At 44.6% G+C, this 20783-nt stretch overlaps 2 protein-coding genes across 2 annotated transcripts in view; one reads left to right on the top strand and one right to left on the bottom strand.

Moving 5' to 3' along the window:
• Positions 1-11281: 11281 nt before the first annotated feature.
• On the top strand, positions 11282-12529 carry LOC141130701 (olfactory receptor 5G9-like). Its single transcript, XM_073618156.1, has one exon. It carries the CDS (start codon positions 11282-11284, stop codon positions 12215-12217), a length of 936 nt encoding a protein of 311 aa, XP_073474257.1. The 3' UTR covers positions 12218-12529.
• A 6156-nt stretch (positions 12530-18685) lies between these two features.
• The window catches only part of LOC141130685 (disintegrin and metalloproteinase domain-containing protein 10-like), a 60033-nt gene continuing 57935 nt past the window's right edge, over positions 18686-20783 (bottom strand). The window contains exon 16 of the mRNA XM_073618155.1: positions 18686-19931. Coding sequence (XP_073474256.1) covers positions 19798-19931 — 134 coding nt within the window. The 3' untranslated portion in view covers positions 18686-19797. The remainder of the gene's footprint in view (positions 19932-20783) is intronic.

Below are 20783 nucleotides of genomic sequence, written 5' to 3'. Positions count from 1 at the left end.
CATATTAATGTGCCTGTACGTTGCCCTTTAAGAAGCGGGCGCGCGCCCAGCCGTGAGTTCCGTGAGCGTGACTGCGGGATACCCGCGATCGTCTCACGGAGAGGAAGAATGGGGAAATGCTGATGTAAACAAGCATCTCCCCGTTCTGCCTAGTGACAGGACACTGATCACAGCTCCCTGTAATAGCCCCCCCCCACAGTTAGAATCACTCCCTAGGACACACTTAACCCCTTCACTGCCCTCTAGTGGTTAACCCCTTTACTGCCAGTCACATTTACACAGTAATCAATGCATTTTTAATCGCACCGATCGCTGTATAAATGACAATGGTCCCAAAATCGCACCAAAAGTGTCCGCCATAATGTCGCAGGCACGATAAAAATCGATGATCGCCGCCATTACTAATAAAAAAAAATTATTGATAAAAATTCCGTAAAACTATCCCCTATTTTGTAGACACTATAACTTTTGCGCAAACCAATCAATAAATTCTTAATGCAATTTTTTTTTTACCAAAAATATGTAGAAGAATACGTATCGGCCTAAACTGAGGAAAAAAAATGTTTTTTTTATATATTTTTGGGGGATTTTTATTATAGCAAAAAGTAAAAAAATAATGCGTTTTTCTTTCAAAATTGGCGCTATTTTTTTGTTTATAGCGCAAAAAATATAAACCGCAGAGGTAATCAAATACCACCAAAAGAAATCTCTATTTGTGGGGAAAAAGAGGACGTCAATTTTGTTTGGGAGCCACGTCGCGCGACCGCGCAATTGTCAGTTAAAGCGACGTGCCGAAGTTCCGAATCGCAAAAAGTGCTCTGGTCTTTGGCCAGCCAAATGGTCCGGGGCTGAAGTGGTTAAAGCAACCTGACGAGTAATTTATATATTTTTTAATTCAGCCCTAGTTAGCTTCTTTCTTTCTTTTTTCTTTTTTTTTTTTTTTTTTTTTTATGTTTTTCTTTTTTTTATTAATGAATGTTTTTTTTTTGTTTTTGTTTTTTTTTTACTATTTATATTTTTTTAAAAATCATATCATCCATTTTGTTTCTTCATTTATGCAGCATCACACAAAATAAAACACACACACAAGTATTTTAAAACTTTTAGTTAATTTGGAAATAACTTTGTAGCTGTGTTTTGTGCCAGGGACAAATTTAAAAAAATTGAATGCACACTTTTTGTATCCGCACTCATGGTATATGTTTTAAATCTAATGCTGGTCGAACTTAGAAAAAGTGTCAATTTCTATTTTCTTACATCTTTTTGTCTTCAGATTGCATAGAGAATAAATATAATTTAATGTCAATATTGCCAAAAGAAAGCTTTGTTTGTCCCAAATAAAACTGATATTTTTATTACATCTTTACCACAAGTGATGAAAAAAGTTACTGCTGAATCAGTAGGCTTATACCTGAAGCTTTTGTCTCTTCAACTATCAATGTAATAGGCTTTACAATAAAAAAAAAAAAAAAAGGGGGGGGGGATCAAACCCTTAAAAGATTTTGACTGCACATATTAGGGTAAAATGATGGCTGAAAGAAGCAGAACCACAAGCTGGAAGACAGATTCAGGGCCTGTTCACACTGGTGGGGGTGATGCCTTGCGGTCTCATTTTTATTTTATTTTGATGTGATGGCTGCTTAGATAGGTTCAAAAAATATAGAGATTTTTTTTTTTTTTTTTATTGGTGCTTTCTTTCGGAAGGAAATGCATTAGCTGGCATTTATTCATATTCCAGGACCCACATTCTATAACAAACCACCTTCATTAACCACTTGTCTACCGGGCACTTTTCTCCCTCCTCCCGGCCCAGGCCAATTTTTCAGCTTTAAGCGTTGATGCACTTTGAATCACAATTGCGCGGTCAAACTACACTGTACCCATGTGATATTTTAATCTTTTTTTTTTCACACAAATAGAGCTTTCTTTTGGTGATATTTAATCACCTCCGGGTTTTTTTGTTTTTTTTTTTTTTGCTAAACAAACAAAAAAAGACAAGAAGACAAGAAAATTTTGAAAAAAAAAAAACTGTTTTCATTTTTTGGTTTAAAATTTTGGTAATTTTTCCCCTTCACTGATGTGCGCTAATGAGGCTGCACTGATAGGCAGTGATAAGGCGGCACTGGTGGGCACTAAGAGGTGGCACTGATTGGTGGCACTGATGGGCACTGTTTGGCAGCACTGATGGGCACTGATACCTGGCACTGGTGGGCACTGGTTAGCAGTACTGATGGGCACTTATAGGCTCCACTGATAGGCTGCACTGATAGGCACTGATAAGGTGGCATTGATGGGCACTGATGAGGCAGCACTGGTGGGCATTGATCAGGTGGCCATTGATGAGGGAGCACTGATAGGCACTGAGAGCTGGCACTGATAGGTGGTACTGATGATGAGGCACTGATTGGCAGCACTGATGGGCACTGATAGGCAACACTGATAGGTGGTACTGATGATGGGGCACTGATGAGCACTGATAGGCAGCACTGATGGGCACTGAGAGCTGGCACTGGTGGGCACTGGTTAGCAGTACTGATGGGCACTTATAGGCTCCACTGATAGGCTGCACTGATAGGCACTGATAAGGTGGCATTGATGGGCACTGATGAGGCAGCACTGGTGGGCATTGATCAGGTGGCCATTGATGAGGGAGCACTGATAGGCACTGAGAGCTGGCACTGATAGGTGGTACTGATGATGAGGCACTGATTGGCAGCACTGATGGGCACTGATAGGCAGCACTGATAGGTGGTACTGATGATGGGGCACTGATGAGCACTGATAGGCAGCACTGATGGGCACTGAGAGCTGGCACTGATAGGTGGCACTGGTAGGTGGCACTGATTGGCATCACTGATAGGCAGCACCGATAGTTGGCACTGATGTTGGGGCACTGATGGGCACTGATAGGTGGCACTGATGGGCACTGGTTAGCAGTACTGATGAGCACTGTTAGGTGGCACTGGTGGGCACTGGTTAGGAGCATGCTGGTGACTGTGTGGGACTGATGTCCCTTTTACAGAAGCCAGCAATCGGCTTTATTTTTTTCTACTCATGCTGTCAGCGTGAGAGGAAAAAAAAGCAGATTACCAGCTTCTGTTTACATCTTGCAATCAGTTGTCATTAACTGAAAGCTGATCACGTGGCAAAGGGCCGTGATTGGCCCTTTATTCCGATCTGTGATAAGCTGAGTCCCAAGGACTAGGTGATCACAGAGCGCGCCCCAGGGGGCAATGCGGGCACGGGAGGATGTCCATGTATGCCCTCCCGGTAATGTAAGCCTGCGCGGTAGCCATCTTTTGGCTATAGTGCGGGCATTAATGGGTTAATAAGCTTGTCATACATTTTCTGTAAATATACCAATGTGTGTTGCGATATCCCTTTTTGAAATCATTGTCAAATATATCTTACAATAATAAATAAATAAGCAAATAGGTGAGCAACAAGATTCAGAAATTGTTGTAATATCCCTTTAAGAAATTCATAGGAAAAAAATCGTATAACTAATCCCAGAGAGATGTTCAAAATAGTGCAATAAATGGTGACCAGTGCAAAATTATTAATTAATTTCCATAATTAAGCTTAGGGGAGGAGGATGAGTGAGCGTGTGTGAGTGAGAGCTCCACCCTCCTCTGTGTTCCCGGGCTGATCCCACACACAACCAGCTAAGCTGCCGACCAGCTGATTATGACAACCCACAGACAAGCCGCACTACAGCCAGCGGGAAGGGGCCGGAGCTCGATGGACGGCATCCGAGCCTACTTGTCCCCCCGTGCCTCCGATCACGGAGAGGGACGACAAGCAGGGAGACAAGACGCAAGGAAGCACAGCGGAGTCAACACCATTGGCGGCATGGAAAGAATGGAGCAGGGGATCTCGACGAAGAAACCTGATACCCAGGCAGCAGGAGACGGTCACGCACTGCACGGTAGGAGATCCCCTGCAGTAGGGAGGGGGAGGAAAGCCCCTGAACAAAGTTCTCGGGGTGATGGACGGAGCCCTAGGAAGACTGGAGAGGAAGTGGGGGCCAGGGAACAGGGCCACTTAAGTCCCGGAGTAGGAACCCCATTAGCGGACACTGATAAACAGCATCCACTAACACTGGATCAAGGCGGATTGGAATACTCAGAGGCTAATGGGGGGGACATTAGAGGCCCTACAATGTACAGAGACTGTGTTGACGGCAGGAGGAGAGGTCCCAGCTTCTAATATAGGTCAAATGGCAATACAGGGCTTATAAACATTAGTGGAAGCGGAGTCCAGTCAGCGCTTGCTTGAATGTAATCAGGCTCTAAGGCTTCACCAGCCGAGCCCCAAAAATGGGGATAGGAGGCCTCAGGGACCGAATGGACAGAAGGAAGACTCGGAGAGGGACATCTGGGAACTATTGAGGGCCCTCCCTAAAAAAAAATGACATCCAACAACTAATCAGCGCTGGGGAACAGTCTTGTTTGCAAGCAGTGGAAAGTTTAAAGGAGGACATTTGGGCTCTGGGACATAGGGTAGAGAAAGTGGAGAGCGAACAAGAGGCCATAGTACATGCAGCTGCGGACGTTCAAGATACTATTAAAAAGAATGAAGAGGTATTAAATTCCTACAGGGATCAGTTGGACGATTATGAAAATAGGGGCAGAAGACAGAACATTCGTATAAAAGGATTGCCTGAATCAATCCCAGCTTCGGAATTAGTTTCAACAACACAAAAAATTTTCATACAAATTATAGAGGACCAGGCACCTGAAATCATAGCAATAGACCGGGTCCACTGGGTTTCATCCCACAGTACACAGAAGGCTGAGACATCAAGAGATGTCATTTGTAAAGTACATAAATATGCAGTGAAAGAGAACATAATGAGGATGGCCTAGTAAGTAGAGGTCGACCGATATATCGGCCGATATTTGGTGTTTTTTTCTTAATTGGCATCGGCCGATTGTGCTGATAAAAAAGGCCGATATAACTCAGCGCGACTTGCAAATGACTTCTGAAGTCAATACAAGTTGCCTGTAGTCTTCTGTGAAGCACTTCTCTCCCCTCTCTGGGCAGCCAAATCTGATAAAAAGAACCTGAATTGATACAATGTTTACACTTCTGAATGAACTGAACTCTGTGTGGAGAAGTTCTCAGTTTAACCATTTAAAGACTAAATCTTTTCTGACATTTGTTGCTTACAAGTAAAAATCCTGTATTTTCTGCTAGAAAATCACTTAGAACCCCCAAACATTATATTTTTTTTTTTAGCAGAGACCCTAGGGAATAAAATAGCGGTTGTTGCAATATTTTATGTCACACGGTATTTGCGCAGCGGTCTTTCAAACGCAATTTAAAAAAAAAAAATACACTAATACATTTAAAAAAAAAACTAAGCAGTAAAGTTAGCCCATTTTTTTCGTCCAAAAGTTTTGATTACCTGTTTTTGTGTATTTATTTTTAAGATATAGTTTTTTTTTTTATATATTTTTTTTTATCTAAATTATACATAGAAGTGAACTGATTGGAGGTTTGTTTAATAAATGTTTAAATGTAAAAAATTTTCTGTATCACTTTAGGTTGCTTTCACACTGCAGCGGGCATGCGTTGACGGTAAAATGCTGCTAGTTTTAGCGGCGCTTTACCGTCATTTTAGCGGCGCTATTCGGCTGCTAGCGGGGAGCTTATAACCCAGCTAGCAGCCGAGGAAGGTGTTAAATGCGCCCCTGAAGCGCCGCTGCCGAAACGCTTTGCAGGCGCTTTGGCAGCGGTGCGCATTCATTTCAATGGGCAGGAGTGGTGGTATACACCGCTCCAAAGATGCTGCTTGCAGGACTTTTTTTAACATCCTGCCAGCGCATCACCTCAGTGTGAAAGTACTCGGGCTTTCACACTGAGACTGCAGGGGAGCCGTTTTACAGGCACTTTACAGGCGCTATTTTTAGCCCAAAAGCGCCTGAAAAACGCCCCAGTGTGAAAGGGGTCTAACTGTTAAATTTGATGAGATGAAGGAAAAAAAAAAATCGGCCTAATATATCGGCCCAAAAAAATCAGCATCACATATCGGCCATCGGCCACCGAGATTTCTAAATATCGGCATCGGCATCGGCCAGAGAAAAACCCATATCGGTCGACCTCTAGTAGTAAGCCTGTGATTCTGTTTGATGGTTCAAATATAGCATTGTACCCAGATATATCACGTCGGGCTCTTTATCAGCGTCGGTCAGTCCGACCTCTGTTAGAAACCCTACGTGCAGCAGAGATTAAATACCGGTGGGGGTACCCATTTAGTTTGACAGCCTCCAGGAATGGGAGAACAGCAATATTGCGTACTAAAGATGACCTAGAATCATTTGTGGGAAAATTGGACCTTCCTATGGTGGACTTTACAGACTGGAGAATACATTTCTCAGGACCCCTCCTACAGCGGCCTGAGCGTTGACAAGAAGTTCCGGCAAAGGCCGCTCAAAGAAGACTTAGATAGTTGACAAATGGACTAAGTAGAGGAGGGGATCTGTATGGACTTTGTTTTTTTTTTGTTTTTTTTTTCTCCATATGGAAGTGATAAGGTCATTTAGATTTAGTCACCAAGGAAAGGAATTGCAAGTAAATACCAGGGAGGAGGGGAGAACGAGGGCGCATGTGGGAAATGGGGACCATTTTTTGGTCAATAGGCCAGTCCTGATTGAGGGGATTAGTTAACCTGCTAAAAGCAGGGAAGGGAGGTGACCGGTGCATAATGGGTGTTTATTTGCACAGGCCCCCTCCACGATTAGTAGATATACTCCAGGGGGGGGGGTTTTGGTGTGGAAGAGGATTATGTAAGGTTTTTTTTACGGTATATATGAAAAGTTTTTCTTTTTTTTTCTATTTTGTTTTTAATGTTGTGTGTTTTAGTGGTAATTGGGTAGGTAGGATGAGGGGTAAGGAAGCTAGAGTAAGCAGGGTCATGGAGACAGTATCAACGGACTGGTACTGGGAGCCCGTAAGGATAATTTAAAGAATGGCTGCCATATTGAAAATTATATCATACAATGTAAGGGGGTTGTGCTCACCGAATAAGAGAGGGCGCCTCTGGGTGGAATTGCAACATCACGGAGCAGACGTAGTCTTTTTACAAGAGACACATTTTAGGGGTAGCTCCATTCCTAATCTACCTCAGAACATAATGAATCAATGGTACCATGCAGTGTCACCAATTGCAAGGGCAAGAGGGGTCACAATTGCTTTTAAAAAGTCATGCCCATGGAAAACAGAGTCCTTACAGAGTGATCCTGAGGGACGATTTCTTTTTGTGAAGGGCACACTGCATGGCGTACGATATACGTTTGCATCGATTTATGCACCAAATGAAGGGTCTGTCAATTTTCTGGTTAGAACTTTTAGAAAATTGGAAGAATTTAGAGAAGGATGTCTAATGGTGGGCGGGGATTTTAATCTGGGGCTGGATCCAAGTATGGATACATCAACAGGTAGAACTGCACTGTCCTTTTGGGCTTTAAAGCAGGTTAAGCAACTTTTAAGTTCTCAACATCTTGTAGATAGCTGGCGTACCGCATACAGGAATTAAGGATTTTAGCTACTACTCTAAAACACATGATATGTACTCTCGGTTGGACCTGTTCTTGGTAGATCAGTTTTATTTGGAGAACGTCCTCACGAGTACAATTGAATCCATAACTATGTCAGATCATGCCCAATAACCCTGACTTTTTGTCCAATTCAAATGGGTCACTTAGAGCGAACATGGCGCTTGAATGAGTCACTATTGGACAAGGAGGAAATAGTGGAGGAACTAGGTATTAAAATTAAAGAATATTTTGAAATAAATGAGACAGGGGAAGTGTCAGAGCAAGCGGTGTGGGAGGCTCATAAAACAGTTGTAAGAGGGGAATTGATAGCCTATGGATCATATATAAAGAAAGAAGGTAAAAGAGAAATAAAGGAATTACTAGAGAAAATTAATGTATTGGAAGTGAAACATAAGAAAAATTTCGACCCTGTAGATAGTAGACACTTGGAGAGCTTACGAGCAGAGCTCTCACAGTGCCTAGAGCGAAGAGTAAAAAATAAAATTAGGTTCTTTGTGAATAGGGCGTATGAACAAGGGAATAAGTGTGGGCGGCTATTGGCTAAACAACTTAAAAAACAACAAGACTCTAGACATGTTCATAGTCTATTAGTTCAGGGTAAGAAGGTGGTTGAAACTAAAGCCATAGCGGCAGAATTTGGGAGATTTTACGAGGCGTTATATAATATTCCCAAGACAGACACATCGATAGTAGGGGATAGAGAGACAGATGGTAGGAAAGAGATATGGGATTACATTAAAGAAGTATCAATGCCCACGCTATCTAAAACAATTATAGATGAAATTGAACGCCCAATTACAGCGGAGGAATTGAGTAGGGTGATAGCAACCTTGCCATTAGGAAAGAGCCCAGGGCCAGATGGGCTGACGATTTTATATTATAAAACATTTCTTCCAGTATTGGTAGTACCACTCTGTAATTATTTCAATTCAATTAATGCAGCTAATCCACTACCGCCAGAAGCCCTTTTGGCGTATATAACGGTATTGCCAAAGGGGAGAAAGACCCCCAAATTTGAGCAAACTACAGGCCTATCTCCCTACTCAACTCGGACACCAAACTGTTAGCAAAGATCTTGGCCTTGAGGCTTCAAGAGCACATTGGGGATTTAGTTCATCTGGACCAGACTGGGTTCATGAGGGGACGTGAGGCGAGGGATAATACCATCCGTGTGCTTCACGTTTTCCATTGGATGCAGTTTGGCACAGATAGGGCCCCAAGGATCATGCTGTCAATGGACGCCGAAAAAGCGTCTGACAGGGTGAATTGGGGCTTTATGAGAGAAGTATTGAGGGGGATAAGCCTGGGGGAACGAATGATGGGATGGATAATGTCTCTGTATGCAGAACCAAGAGCAAGGATCAAGGTAAACGGCACACTGTCAGAATGCTTTAATATACGAAACGGCACGAGGCAAGGGTGCCCATTATCTTCCTTAATATTTGCGATAACATTGGAGCCATTCCTACGTAAAATCAGGAATAACAGGGAGATAACTGGGACGTGTATTGGCCCTGTGGAACATAAGGTAGCAGCATATGCGGATGATCTTCTTTTTTTTCTCTCTGCTCCACAGACATCTATAGCTGCACTTATGGTGGAAGTACATAAATTTGGTATTCTATCTAATTTTAAAATTAATTTTGAGAAGTCGATTATTCTTCCCAGTCATGTTCCAGCAGCATTAGAAATGCTATTGCGACATACATACCCATTTGTCTGGAATAGAGACTGTGGTATATCTGGGGGTACATATTAGTGCAGACCAGAAATTGTTATATGAACTTAATAACGGCTCACTATTGACAGAGTTAATAGAAGATCTAAAGAAGTGGAAGGGCCAATATTTAACTTGGTTTGGGAGAATTAGTGCCATAAAGATGAGTATATTACCCAAATTAATTTATACACTGTATACAGTACCAATTAAGATACCAGAGACCCTTTTCAGACAAATACGTAGGTTGTTTATGGCCTTTGTATGGAATGATAAAAGACCTAGATTGGCCTATGACATCCTGCGAAGGAATAAGGCTGAGAGGGGCCTGGGATTACCAGATATAGCATTAAACTATAAGGCCATGACATTAGTTCGGATTCTGAATTGGTGCCATGACGCACAGAATAAACTATGGGTCCAAGTAGAAAAGTCAATGACAGGGAGGAATCTGGCAGGAGCACATTGGATTCAGAGCTCATTAAGAGGGCTTTCCCAGTGGGCGTCACCGTTAACACCGAACTCGCTGGAGGTGTGGGACAGGTTGAATAAGAGAGGTAAATATGCCCCACCGATATCCCCTCTGGCTCCTCTGGAGAGATTCCCTTGGTTCCCTCAGGGGGAGGAGATGGGGTATCTGGGGGCATGGGGTCGGGATGGGGACACCACATGTGGCAGGTTTGCCCCGAGTGGAGTCCTTTTGTCCTTGACAGAAGTGGTGTCAAGACTTGGGACGATACATCTGGTGGAGTGGAAATATCGTCAAATAGGGAGTTTTTTCAATAAAATAAAGCCTTTAATAAGACCCCTGAATTCACTCACTATATTTGAAAGGCAATGTATACAAATGTCGGACTCTAGACACATGCTATCACAAATGTATAGAGTGATTCTTAGTGGGCAGGAAGGGACAATCCCATATTTTGTTAGGGAATGGGAGAGGGAACTGGAGCAGGTATTGACAAATACACAAATTAAAAAGATGATTATATCAACTTATTCCACATTCCACATCCATAAGCTCAAAGGTGTAAGATCAGGAGAGAGAGGATATGGTACAGTCATCACGAATATGTATAACAATAGAGATTGACTTTGAAAATGAAGCACTGATATCAACACGCTGATCCTTCACATGGGGGGTTTTTGGTGTGTGTGTGTGGGGGGGGGGGTTTGTTTTTTTTTCCCTTCTCTCCCCCCCTCCTCCATGAAGTAGGTGCTGATCGGGGTACCCCAGACTTATGGTGTGGGGGGAAATTCAATAAAATTTAATTTAAATTTTTTCTTTTTTCTCTCACATGGGTTCAATTTGGAAGAATTAGGCCATAAAAAGCCTCATATATTACACGAGTGTTAATTGATAAGTACACTTTTTTGGATAGTTTGGCCAATAAGGGTCTCTTACACTAATTATAAGTTAATTGATAAATACACTAACACTATAAACTAAGGAAAGAGAAGGGAAAGGAAGAAAAAGGGAAAAAAAAATAATTTATTTATTTGTTAATTCTTTTTTTTTTTTTTTTTTCACAGAAGCAATGGAGATACCCCTGGTCAGTACTGAAATGGAGGGGGGAGGAGGAGAAGAATTTAGGGAAGGGAAAGGGGAAATTGGGGTTTTTGGGTTTTGTTCTTTTTTTGTTTGTTTTTTTGGGATAGGTGGGTGTATTTGTGGAAGGATGTAATGTAATTGTAAAGTCTTTGTTTGTGATTTTGGTGAACGTAGGTTTTTTTTTATGATGTATGGATCGTTGTACTTATAAACTGGAAATAAAAAATTTTGATTACAAAAAAAAAAACTTCCATAATTAAAATGGCCAGGTGTGTTCCCGGCCCACAATTACATCATTTGTGACTGGCATCAGGCATTTTTTGGGATGCAGGAAACAATGCCCAGGCACATCCAACAAACTCTGTGCGCATGCCTATGGTTCTTTTATAGAAAGCTCAACACACTTAAAATAGTTTTTTTTTTACATTTTTGCACTTGTTTTTCAGCAAAATGAATGACCTCAACCAGACGGTAGTTGCTGAATTTGTTCTTATTGGCTTTCAAAGCCTTCACAAGCTCAGAATCGTTCTTTTCACCAGTTTACTTTTAATTTACATTGTAATTTTCAATGGAAATGTTTTTATATTTAGTTTGGTACCGGCAGTTAGTCACCTCCACACGCCCATGTATTTCTTTCTAAGCAATCTCTCTTTATCAGATGTGCTAATAACTTCTGACATTGTACCCAACATGCTACGAATACTGTGGACGACACGGGGAAATATCGCGGTCTCCAGCTGTATTCTTCAGTTCTACATATTTGGTTCTCTGACCACGTTGCAGTGCTTACTTCTGACTGCCATGTCTTATGACCGTTATCTTGCTATTTGTAAACCTTTAAGATACCCTTCCATCATGACCTCTGAACTTTGTCGAAACCTCATAATTTTCTCCTGGATGGTCGGTTTTGCTCCCACATTCCCAGTGGCGACATGTCTATCCAAGCTACGCTTCTGTCACCTGAACACCATTGACCACTTCTTCTGCGATCTGGCTCCTTTCCTGGACTTGGCTTGCTCAGACGTTTCTACAGTCAAACTGTTGGCATTCTCCTTCTCGTTCCTCGTCACCTTCTTCCCGTTTCTCTTCATCACGGTGTCTTATACTTCTATTATTCAAACCATCCTCAGGATAAAGTCAGAGAACGGTAGAAGGAAGGCCTTCTCAACCTGTAGCTCCCACCTGGCTGTGGTGTCCTTGTACTATGGAACTCTCTTCATTCTGTATGGTGTCCCCTCAAAGAAACAGTCTCTAAATGTTAACAAGATTTTATCTCTCTTATACACCATCGTAACGCCATTCCTGAATCCAGTGATCTATTCCCTTAAGAACCAGGAGATTGGCAGAGCGGTTGCAAAAGTTCTAAGAAAAACAACACCCAAATGACCTATGACCTGCCCCTCTGATAATTAAGGCTTCAAACACTGGTGTTCAAAGCCCAAATAAAAACAGATAAAACAAAATAAAAACATAATTTAATCCAATTTTATATTAATTAAAATATATTAAATGTTTTTTCAAATGCAGTTTGCTTTTTCTCTTTAATCTAGTTTCCTGTATTGCAAGACTCCAAATGGGATATGTACTGTTAGTCCTTCGATGTGCATTCAGTAGACTGGGGGAAGGTCCTTGACCAAGTTGTATTGTGTTGGAGATCAGGCACCTGGCTGTGCTGCCTAGCAGGGGAACCTGAGTCACTAAACTGGTTGAGCAAAATTATATAATTACATTTTAGCCGGTAAGCCTATAATTCAGAGGTAGGCAGCCTTTCAGAAGAGGACTTTTTTTTTTCAGCAGGAACGTGTGGGAACGCAGTTTCTGGCATCTCTAGCACTGCATGAATGTAATGGCAAGGGGGTGCTGGAGAGTCTCTGATGCTGGCTGCTGGGGGATCTATTTTTCCATGAAGGTCTATTGTTGCTAGAGGGGCGTCTTATATTGCTGAGGGGTCAGTTGTTGCAGGGAGGGATCTACTGTTGATGGAGAGGTCTATTGTTGCTTGCTCCTGGATGATCTGTTATTGCTGCTGGGGTCTATTTTTGCTGGAATTGGTCTATTGTTGGTGAGGTGGTATTTTGTAACAGGGGGCCCATTGTTACTGGCGGGGTATAATGTTGTGTGGGTGATCCGTTGTTGTGGGTGGGGTCTATTATTTTTTGGTGGATCTGTTGTTTCCGGGGTGGGGTCTTTTGTTGCTAGGTGGATATATTGTTGCTGGGGGGATCTATTATTGCTGGGGGATCTATTGTTGATGGGGTGCAGTCTATTGTTGCTGGGGTGGGGTCTATTTTCCCTGGGTGGATCTGATATTGCTGGGGGGGATCTAGTGTGGCTGAGATGGGATCTATTGTTGCTGGGGTGGCGTATATTGTTGCTGTCTGCTGGAGGATCTATTTTACTGCTTTTTTTTGTTATCATTAACAAATTGCATACAAATTACTTAACACCAGAAAGTAATACTTGGTTCTGTATTCTGTAAAAAGGGTGGTACTGGGAGGTGGGTAGGAGGTGGATCCAAGGGATAGTACTTAGAGGTGGGTAGGGGGCAGAGACAAGGGGTGGTACTTGGGGCTGGGTAGGAGATGGAACCAAGGGATGGTACTGGGAGGTGGGTAGGAGGTGGAACCAAGAGATGGTACTCGGAGGTGGGTAGGGGGCGGAGACAAGGGATGGTACTCGGAGGTGGGTAGGGGGCGGAGGCAAGGGGCGGTACTCGGGAGTGGGTAGAAGGTGGAACCAAGGGATGGTACTCGGAGGTCGGTAGGGGGTGGAGACAAGGGGTGACTCAAAAGAGGGGAGTTCCTGCACCTATTCTCTCAGTAAAAAAAGCCCTGATGAGATCTACCTGGAGGAAATCATAGATCCCCTCATCTAGGTCGCAGCTATGCTAAGCTGGGGGGCTTATTTCGAAGCTAAAGAAGGAGAGTTGCACCTGGTATCCAGTCTGAAGAGTCCACTAATGAAATGTCTGCCTGACACTGGATCGAGGAATCCAAATTCTCAAGGACTTGTTAATACAGACCTGAGTGCAGGATCTGGGTGACTGTTCCTGCCCGCGATCTGGCTCCCTTCCTGGACTTGTCTTGCTCAGATGTTTCCATAATAAAATTGTTAGTGTTTTCTTTAACCATCCTTGTCTCCTTCTTCCCGCTTCTTATCCTCATGGTGTCTTACACTTCCATAATTCTCACCATCCTCAAAATAAAGTCAGAGGAAGGCAGACAGAAGGACTTCTCAACTTTCTGCTCCCATTTGGCTGTGGTGTCCCTGTACCTGTCTTCATTCTGTATGGCAACCCTTCGTAAAACCAAGCTCTTAATGTTAACAAAATTTTACATAGTTGCCAACATTGTAAAAATATTTTTAGGGACACTTTTTTGGCTGTAGGCGGAGTCGCATTATAATTAGGGGCGGGGCATGAATTTGTGGGCGTGACATAGCTAAAATAAAAAATGCGGCGCGCAGAAAAATGGGCGTGGTTTACAAGGAAAAGTGGGCGTGGCTTAAATGGGCGTGGCTCAAAGGGGTGTGTTTACAGTCTGAGATGAATGAGGGATGGAGAGGAATAGGGGGGAAGGGGGGCAGAGGGAGGAGGGGACAGGGATGGAGGGACAGCAGCCCCAGATCCTACACCACAATAGAAATATGTGTATTCCAGATTTTAACAATCAGCAGATAAAGATACTCCAAACACCTGTTGTTAGCACTTCAATCATCCCGGCACCATGATTGTTATGGTGTCAGGATGATTGAAGCGCATTATTTCTATTATTACATTGTAATATAAAATGAAATCATTCAACTCACCATAATGCAGAATCAGTGGGAGCCCTGAGCATGTCACCTGCCACGTTGCCTGCCACCAGATGCCATCAGGTGTCCCCAGCAGAGCCCCTCCTTACATCAGGTGCCCCATCAGCGGAGCCTTCCTCACATCTGTGTCTCCATCAGTCCTCCTTACATCTGTGTCCCCATCAGTCCTCCTTACATCTGTGTCCCCATCAGTCCTCCTTACATGTCATGGTGTCCCCATCAGTCCTCCTTACATCTGTGTCCCCATCAGTCCTCCTTACATCTGTGTCCCCATCAGTGCTCCTTACATGCCCATGGTGTCCCCATCAGTCCTCCTTACATGCTTGTGGTGTCCCCATCAGTCCTCCTTACATCTGTGTCCCCATCAGTCCTCCTTACATGCCCATGGTGTCCCCATCAGTCCTCTTTACACCTGTGTCCCCATCAGTCCTCGTTACATCTGTGTCCCCATCAGTCCTCCTTACATCTGTGTCCCCATCAGTCCTCCATACATCTGTGTCCCCATCAGTCCTCGTTACATCTGTGTCCCCATCAGTCCTCCATACATCTGTGTCCCCATCAGTCCTCGTTACATCTGTGTCCCCATCAGTCCTCCTTACATCTGTGTCCCCATCAATTCCTCCTTACATGCCCGTGGTGTCCCCATCAGTCCTCCTTACATCTGTGTCCCCATCAGTCCTCCTTACATGCCCATGGTGTCCCCATCAGTCCTCTTTACATCTGTGTCCCCATCAGTCCTCCTTACATCTGTGTCCCCATCAGTCCTCTTTACATCTGTGTCCCCATCAGTCCTTCTTACATCCGTGTCCCCATCAGTCCTCCTTACATCCGTGTCCCCATCAGTCCTTCTTACATCTGTGTCCCCATCAGTCCTCCTTACATGTCGTGGTGTCCCCATCAGTCCTCCTTACATCTGTGTCCCCATCACTCCTCCTTACATCTGGTGCCCCTCTGTGACATCCAGACTTCCCCCCCGTGACATCCAGACTGCACCCCCCTGTGACATCCAGACTATACAGCCCCCCCGTGACATCTAGACTATACAGCCCCCCCGTGACATCCAGGTTATACAGCCCCCCCGTGACATTCAGACTATACAGCCCCCCCGTGACATTCAGACTATACGACCCCCCCCACCGTGACATCAAGACTATACAGCCCCCCCCCGTGACATCCAGACTATACAGCCCTCCCCGTGACATCCAGACAGGTCCCCCCCTGTGACATCCAGACTATACAGCCCTCCCCGTGACATCCAGACAGGTCCCCCCCTGTGACATCCAGACTATACAGCCCTCCCCGTGACATCCAGACAGGTCCCCCCCCGTGACATTCAGACTATACGACCCCCCCGTGACATACAGACTGCTCCCCCCGTGACATCCAGACTATACAGCCCCCCTGTGACATTCAAACTATACGACCCCCCCATGACATCCAGACTATACAGCCCCCCCCCCGACATTCAGACTATAAGACCCCCCTGTGACGTCCAGACTATACAGCCCCCCGTGACATCCAGACTATACAGCCCCCCAGTGACATCCACACTATACAGCCCCCCAGTGACATCCAGACTGCCCCCCCGTGACATTCAGACTATACGGCCCTCTCCGGTGACATCCAGACTGGCCCCCCCGTGACATCCAGACTATACGGCCCTCCCCGGTGACATCCAGACTGGCCCCCCCGTGACATCCAGACTATACAGCCCCCCCGTGACATCCAGACTGCCCCCCCCCCCGTGACATCCAGACTATACGGCCCTCCCCGGTGACATGCAGACTGGCCCCCCCGTGACATCCAGACTATATGGCCCTCTCCGGTGACATCCAGACTGGCCCCCCCGTGACATCCAGACTATACGGCCCTCCCCGGTGACATCCAGAGTGGCCCCCCCGTGACATCCAGACTATACGGCCCTCCCCGGTGACATCCAGACTGGCCCCCCCGTGACATCCAGGCTATACAGCCCCCCTGTGACATCCAGACTGCCCCCCCCATGACATCCAGACTATACAGCCCCCCTCTGTGACATACAGGCTATATGGCCCCAAAGTTGGTCAAGCGGAGCCGCATGGTTACAATAGAGATTGAGCTGTGGCTCCGCCCATCCCCCGCCCCTTTCCATAACAAGTCACAGAGACTGGCAGCGGGGTGGGGCGGGCCGGGGGGTGGGCGGCACCGCAGCTCAATCTCTATGGTAGCCATCTGGCCAGCCTACTTCTACCGTCTTCTTGAAAATGGCGGCCGGCGGACACTCCGCCGGTCGCAGACCTCTAGCCTCGGCGGTGAAAATCGGGAAAAAACAAATTTCCCGGGACATCTCCCGGGAAACGATTAAATCGGGAAAAGGGTCTAAATACCGGGAATGTCCCGGGAAAATCGGGACATTTGGCAAGTATGGATTTTATCTCTTTTATACACTCCTGTGTTCTAAAATCCTTATTGAATCCAGTAGTCTATTCCCTTAACCATCTCAATACCGGACACTTTCACCCCTTTCCTGCCAATACATACACGCTGTCACAGCATGAGGAGAGGAGATCCGGTAACCAGCAATTCCTAAGGGACATTGACACTGGTATCAGGGCACTTATCACTAGTGCCCTGATTATCAGTGCAGCCCTATTAGTGCCCATCAGTGCTGCGTATCAGTGCCATGTATCAATGCCGCCTATCAGTGCCGCATATCAGTGCAGCCTATCAGTGCCCATCAGTGCTGCCTATCAATGGCACCTATCAATGCCACATATCAGTGCAGCCTCATCGGTGCTGCCTATCAGTGCCGTGTATCAATGCCACCTATCAGTGCCGCATATCAGTGCAGCCTCATCAGTGCCCATCAGTGCCGCCTATCAGTGCCGTGTATCAATGCCACCTATCAGTGCCGCATATCAGTGCAGCCTCATCAGTGCCGCCTATCAGTGCCGTGTATCAATGCCACCTATCAGTGCCACATATCAGTGCAGCCTCATCAGTGCCGCCTATCAGTGCCACCTATCAGTGCCGTGTATCAGTGCAGCCTCATCAGTGCCCATCAGTGCCGCCTATCAGTGCCATGTATCAATGCCACCTATCAGTGCCGCATATCAGTGCAGCCTCATCAGTGCCCACCAGTGCTGCCTATCAGTGCCGTGTATCAATGCCACCTATCAGTGCTGCATATCAGTGCAGCCTCATCAGTGCCGCCTATCAGTGCCGTGTATCAATGCCACCTATCAGTGCCACATATCAGTGCAGCCTCATCATTGCCCATTAGTACTGCCTATCAGTGCCCATCAGTTCTGCGTATCAGTTCCACCTATAAGTGCTGCTTATCAATGCCGCCTATCAGTGTAGCCTCATCAGTGCCCATCAGTGTTGTGTATCAGTGCCGCCTATCAGTGCAGCCTCATCAGTGCACATCAGTGTTGTGTATCAGTGCCGCATATCAGTGCAGCCTCATTAGTGCACATCAGTGTTGTGTATCAGTGCCGCATATCAGTGCAGCCTCACCAGTGCACATCAGTGTTGTGTATCAGTGCCACATATCAGTGCAGCCTCACCAGTGCACATCAGTGTTGTGTATCAGTGCCGCCTATCAGTGCAGCTTCATCAGTGCACATCAGTGTTGTGTATCAGTGCCGCATATCAGTGCAGCCTCACCAGTGCACATCAGTGTTGTGTATCAGTGCCGCATATCAGTGCAGCCTCATTAGTGCACATCAGTGCCGCCTTATCAGTGCCCATCAGTGCAGCCTCATCAGTGCACATCAGTGAAGGAGAAAAATTACTTATTACTTATAACAAAAACTAAGAAAAACATTTTTTTGTATTTTTTTTTAATATTTGGTCTTTTTTTGTTTGTTCAGCAAAAAAAATTTAAAAACTGTGGTGATTAAATACCACAAAAAGAAAGTTCTATCTGTCTCAAAATGATAAAAATGTCATATGGGTAGGGTGTTGCATGCAATTCAAAGCGGCGATAAAAGCTGAAAACTGGCCTGGGCAGGAAGGGGATGAAAGTGCCTGGTACTGAAGTGGTTAAAAAAAAAAAAATTTTCATGTTAAATGTACTGTGGGCGGGCGGAAAGTGGTTATTAATAGAACACCTTACCTCCTAAATTAGTGCCGGCCGTCCATATACAACCAGCACTCATGCTTGACACATGGCAGACACATGTAACACAAAATAAGTCTAATGCCGCGTACACACGATCGGACATTCCAGCAACAAACGTTCGATGGGAGCTTGTTGTCTGGAAATTCCGACCGTGTATTGTAGGCTCATTTTTTGTCGGAATTTCCGACAACAAAAACTTGAGAGCTGGTTCTCAAATTTTCCCACAACAAAATCCGTTGTCGGAGATTCAAATCGTGTGTACACAATTCCGACACACAAAGTTCCACGCATGCTCAGAATCAAGCAGAAGAGCCGCACTGGCTATTGAACTTCATTTTTCTCGGCTCGTCGTACGTGTTGTATGTCACCGCGTTCTCGGCGATCGGAATTTCCGACAAGATTTGTGCGACCGTGTGTATGCAAGACAAGTTTGAGCCAACATGTGTCGGAAATAAAATCCATGGATTTTGTTGTCGGAATGTCCGATCGTGTGTACGCGGCATTAACGTGCAAATTTAAGTTTGAAAAAAAATATTGAGCAGCTGAAACCAGAAGCAGAGAAAAAGCATTTTTTTTTTTTTATATATATTTTTTTTTTTGCGGTGGTTCCTATTCAGAATTTTGTAAAGGACGAGCCATAAATGTCTGAGTGGATGTCAACCCATGATAGGGTCCAGGAAGAATCTCTACTGACAATATGGTGCCACAGTGTGGAGATACCACTCAAGCAAAGGGACCTTGGACTAGACACCGAAGAAGGACCATGAAGGGGAAAGCACACATTTTACACTTTACAATCGAAATGAACAATTTTGACCTTTAGTATGTATCATTTTTCTCTATTTCCTGAACTAAAAATAACACAAATCTCATATTTTTTTTTAAAGAAAATTGTAGCCAGTAATGCCCCTTTTTCCTGAACAAAACTTGCAAATGTCATCCATGATTGCAGATTTCATCATCACCCAAGATATGGCAGTGATCCCCCCCTCGGTGTCTCTCCAGCTTCGGGTGATCTCTCGGAGTCGGGATCCCTCTGGATTCAGTGTCACAATCGTGTCTCGGTCAGGCTATACGCTTCTGTCATAGAGAACGCTTCTTTTTCCCAGTAGACGACTTCCCTGCGGCGGGTACTGGGTCGATTTTGTTTCACTTTTACTGATGTCTTATTTTCTTTTATCGCTGGAAGAGATGAGATATTAGGTCTTATTTGGGCAGCTTACGTCCATAAATGTCACAAAAATGTCACAGTTCCTTGAAAAAGTATTCGTACCCCCTTGAAATTTTCCACATGTTGTCATGTTACAACCAAAAACGTAAATGTATTTTATTGGGATTTTATGTGATAGACCAACACAAAGTGGCACATAATTGTGAAGTGTAAGGAAAATTATAAATGGTTTTCAATGTTTTTTTACAAATAAATAGGTGAAAAGTGTGGGGTACATTTGTATTAAGCCCCCCTTTACTCTGAAACCCCCCAACTAAAATCTAGTGCAACCATTTGCCTTCAGATGTCACCTAATTAGTAAATAGAGTCCACCTGTGTGTAATTTAATCTCAGTATAAATACAGCTGTTCTGTGAAACCCTCAGAGGTTTGTTAGAGAACCTTAGTGAACAAACAGCATCATGAAGGCCAAGGAACACACCAGACAGGTCAGGGATAAATTTGTGGAGAAGTGTAAAGCAGGGTTTGGTTATAAAAAACATATCCCAAGCTTTGAACATCTCACGGAGCTCTGTTCAATCCATCATCTGAAAATGGTAAAAGTATGACACAACTGTAAACCTACCAAGACATGGCCGTCCACCTAAACTGACAGGCCGGGCAAGGAGAGCATTCATCAGAGAAGCAACCAAGAGGCCCATGGTAACTCTGGAGGAGCTGCAGAGATCCACAGCTCAGGTGGGAGAATCTGTCCACAGGACAACTATTAGTCGTGTTCTCCACAAATCTGACCTTTATGGAAGAGTGGCAAGAAGAAAGACATTGGTGAAAGAAAGTCATAAGAAGTCCTGTTTGCAGTTTGTG

Source organism: Aquarana catesbeiana, linkage group LG01, assembly GCF_042186555.1.
Source record: "Aquarana catesbeiana isolate 2022-GZ linkage group LG01, ASM4218655v1, whole genome shotgun sequence".
In the NCBI taxonomy this organism is placed as follows: Eukaryota; Metazoa; Chordata; class Amphibia; order Anura; family Ranidae; genus Aquarana; species Aquarana catesbeiana.
This window is presented reverse-complemented; position numbering and strand designations above follow the sequence as displayed.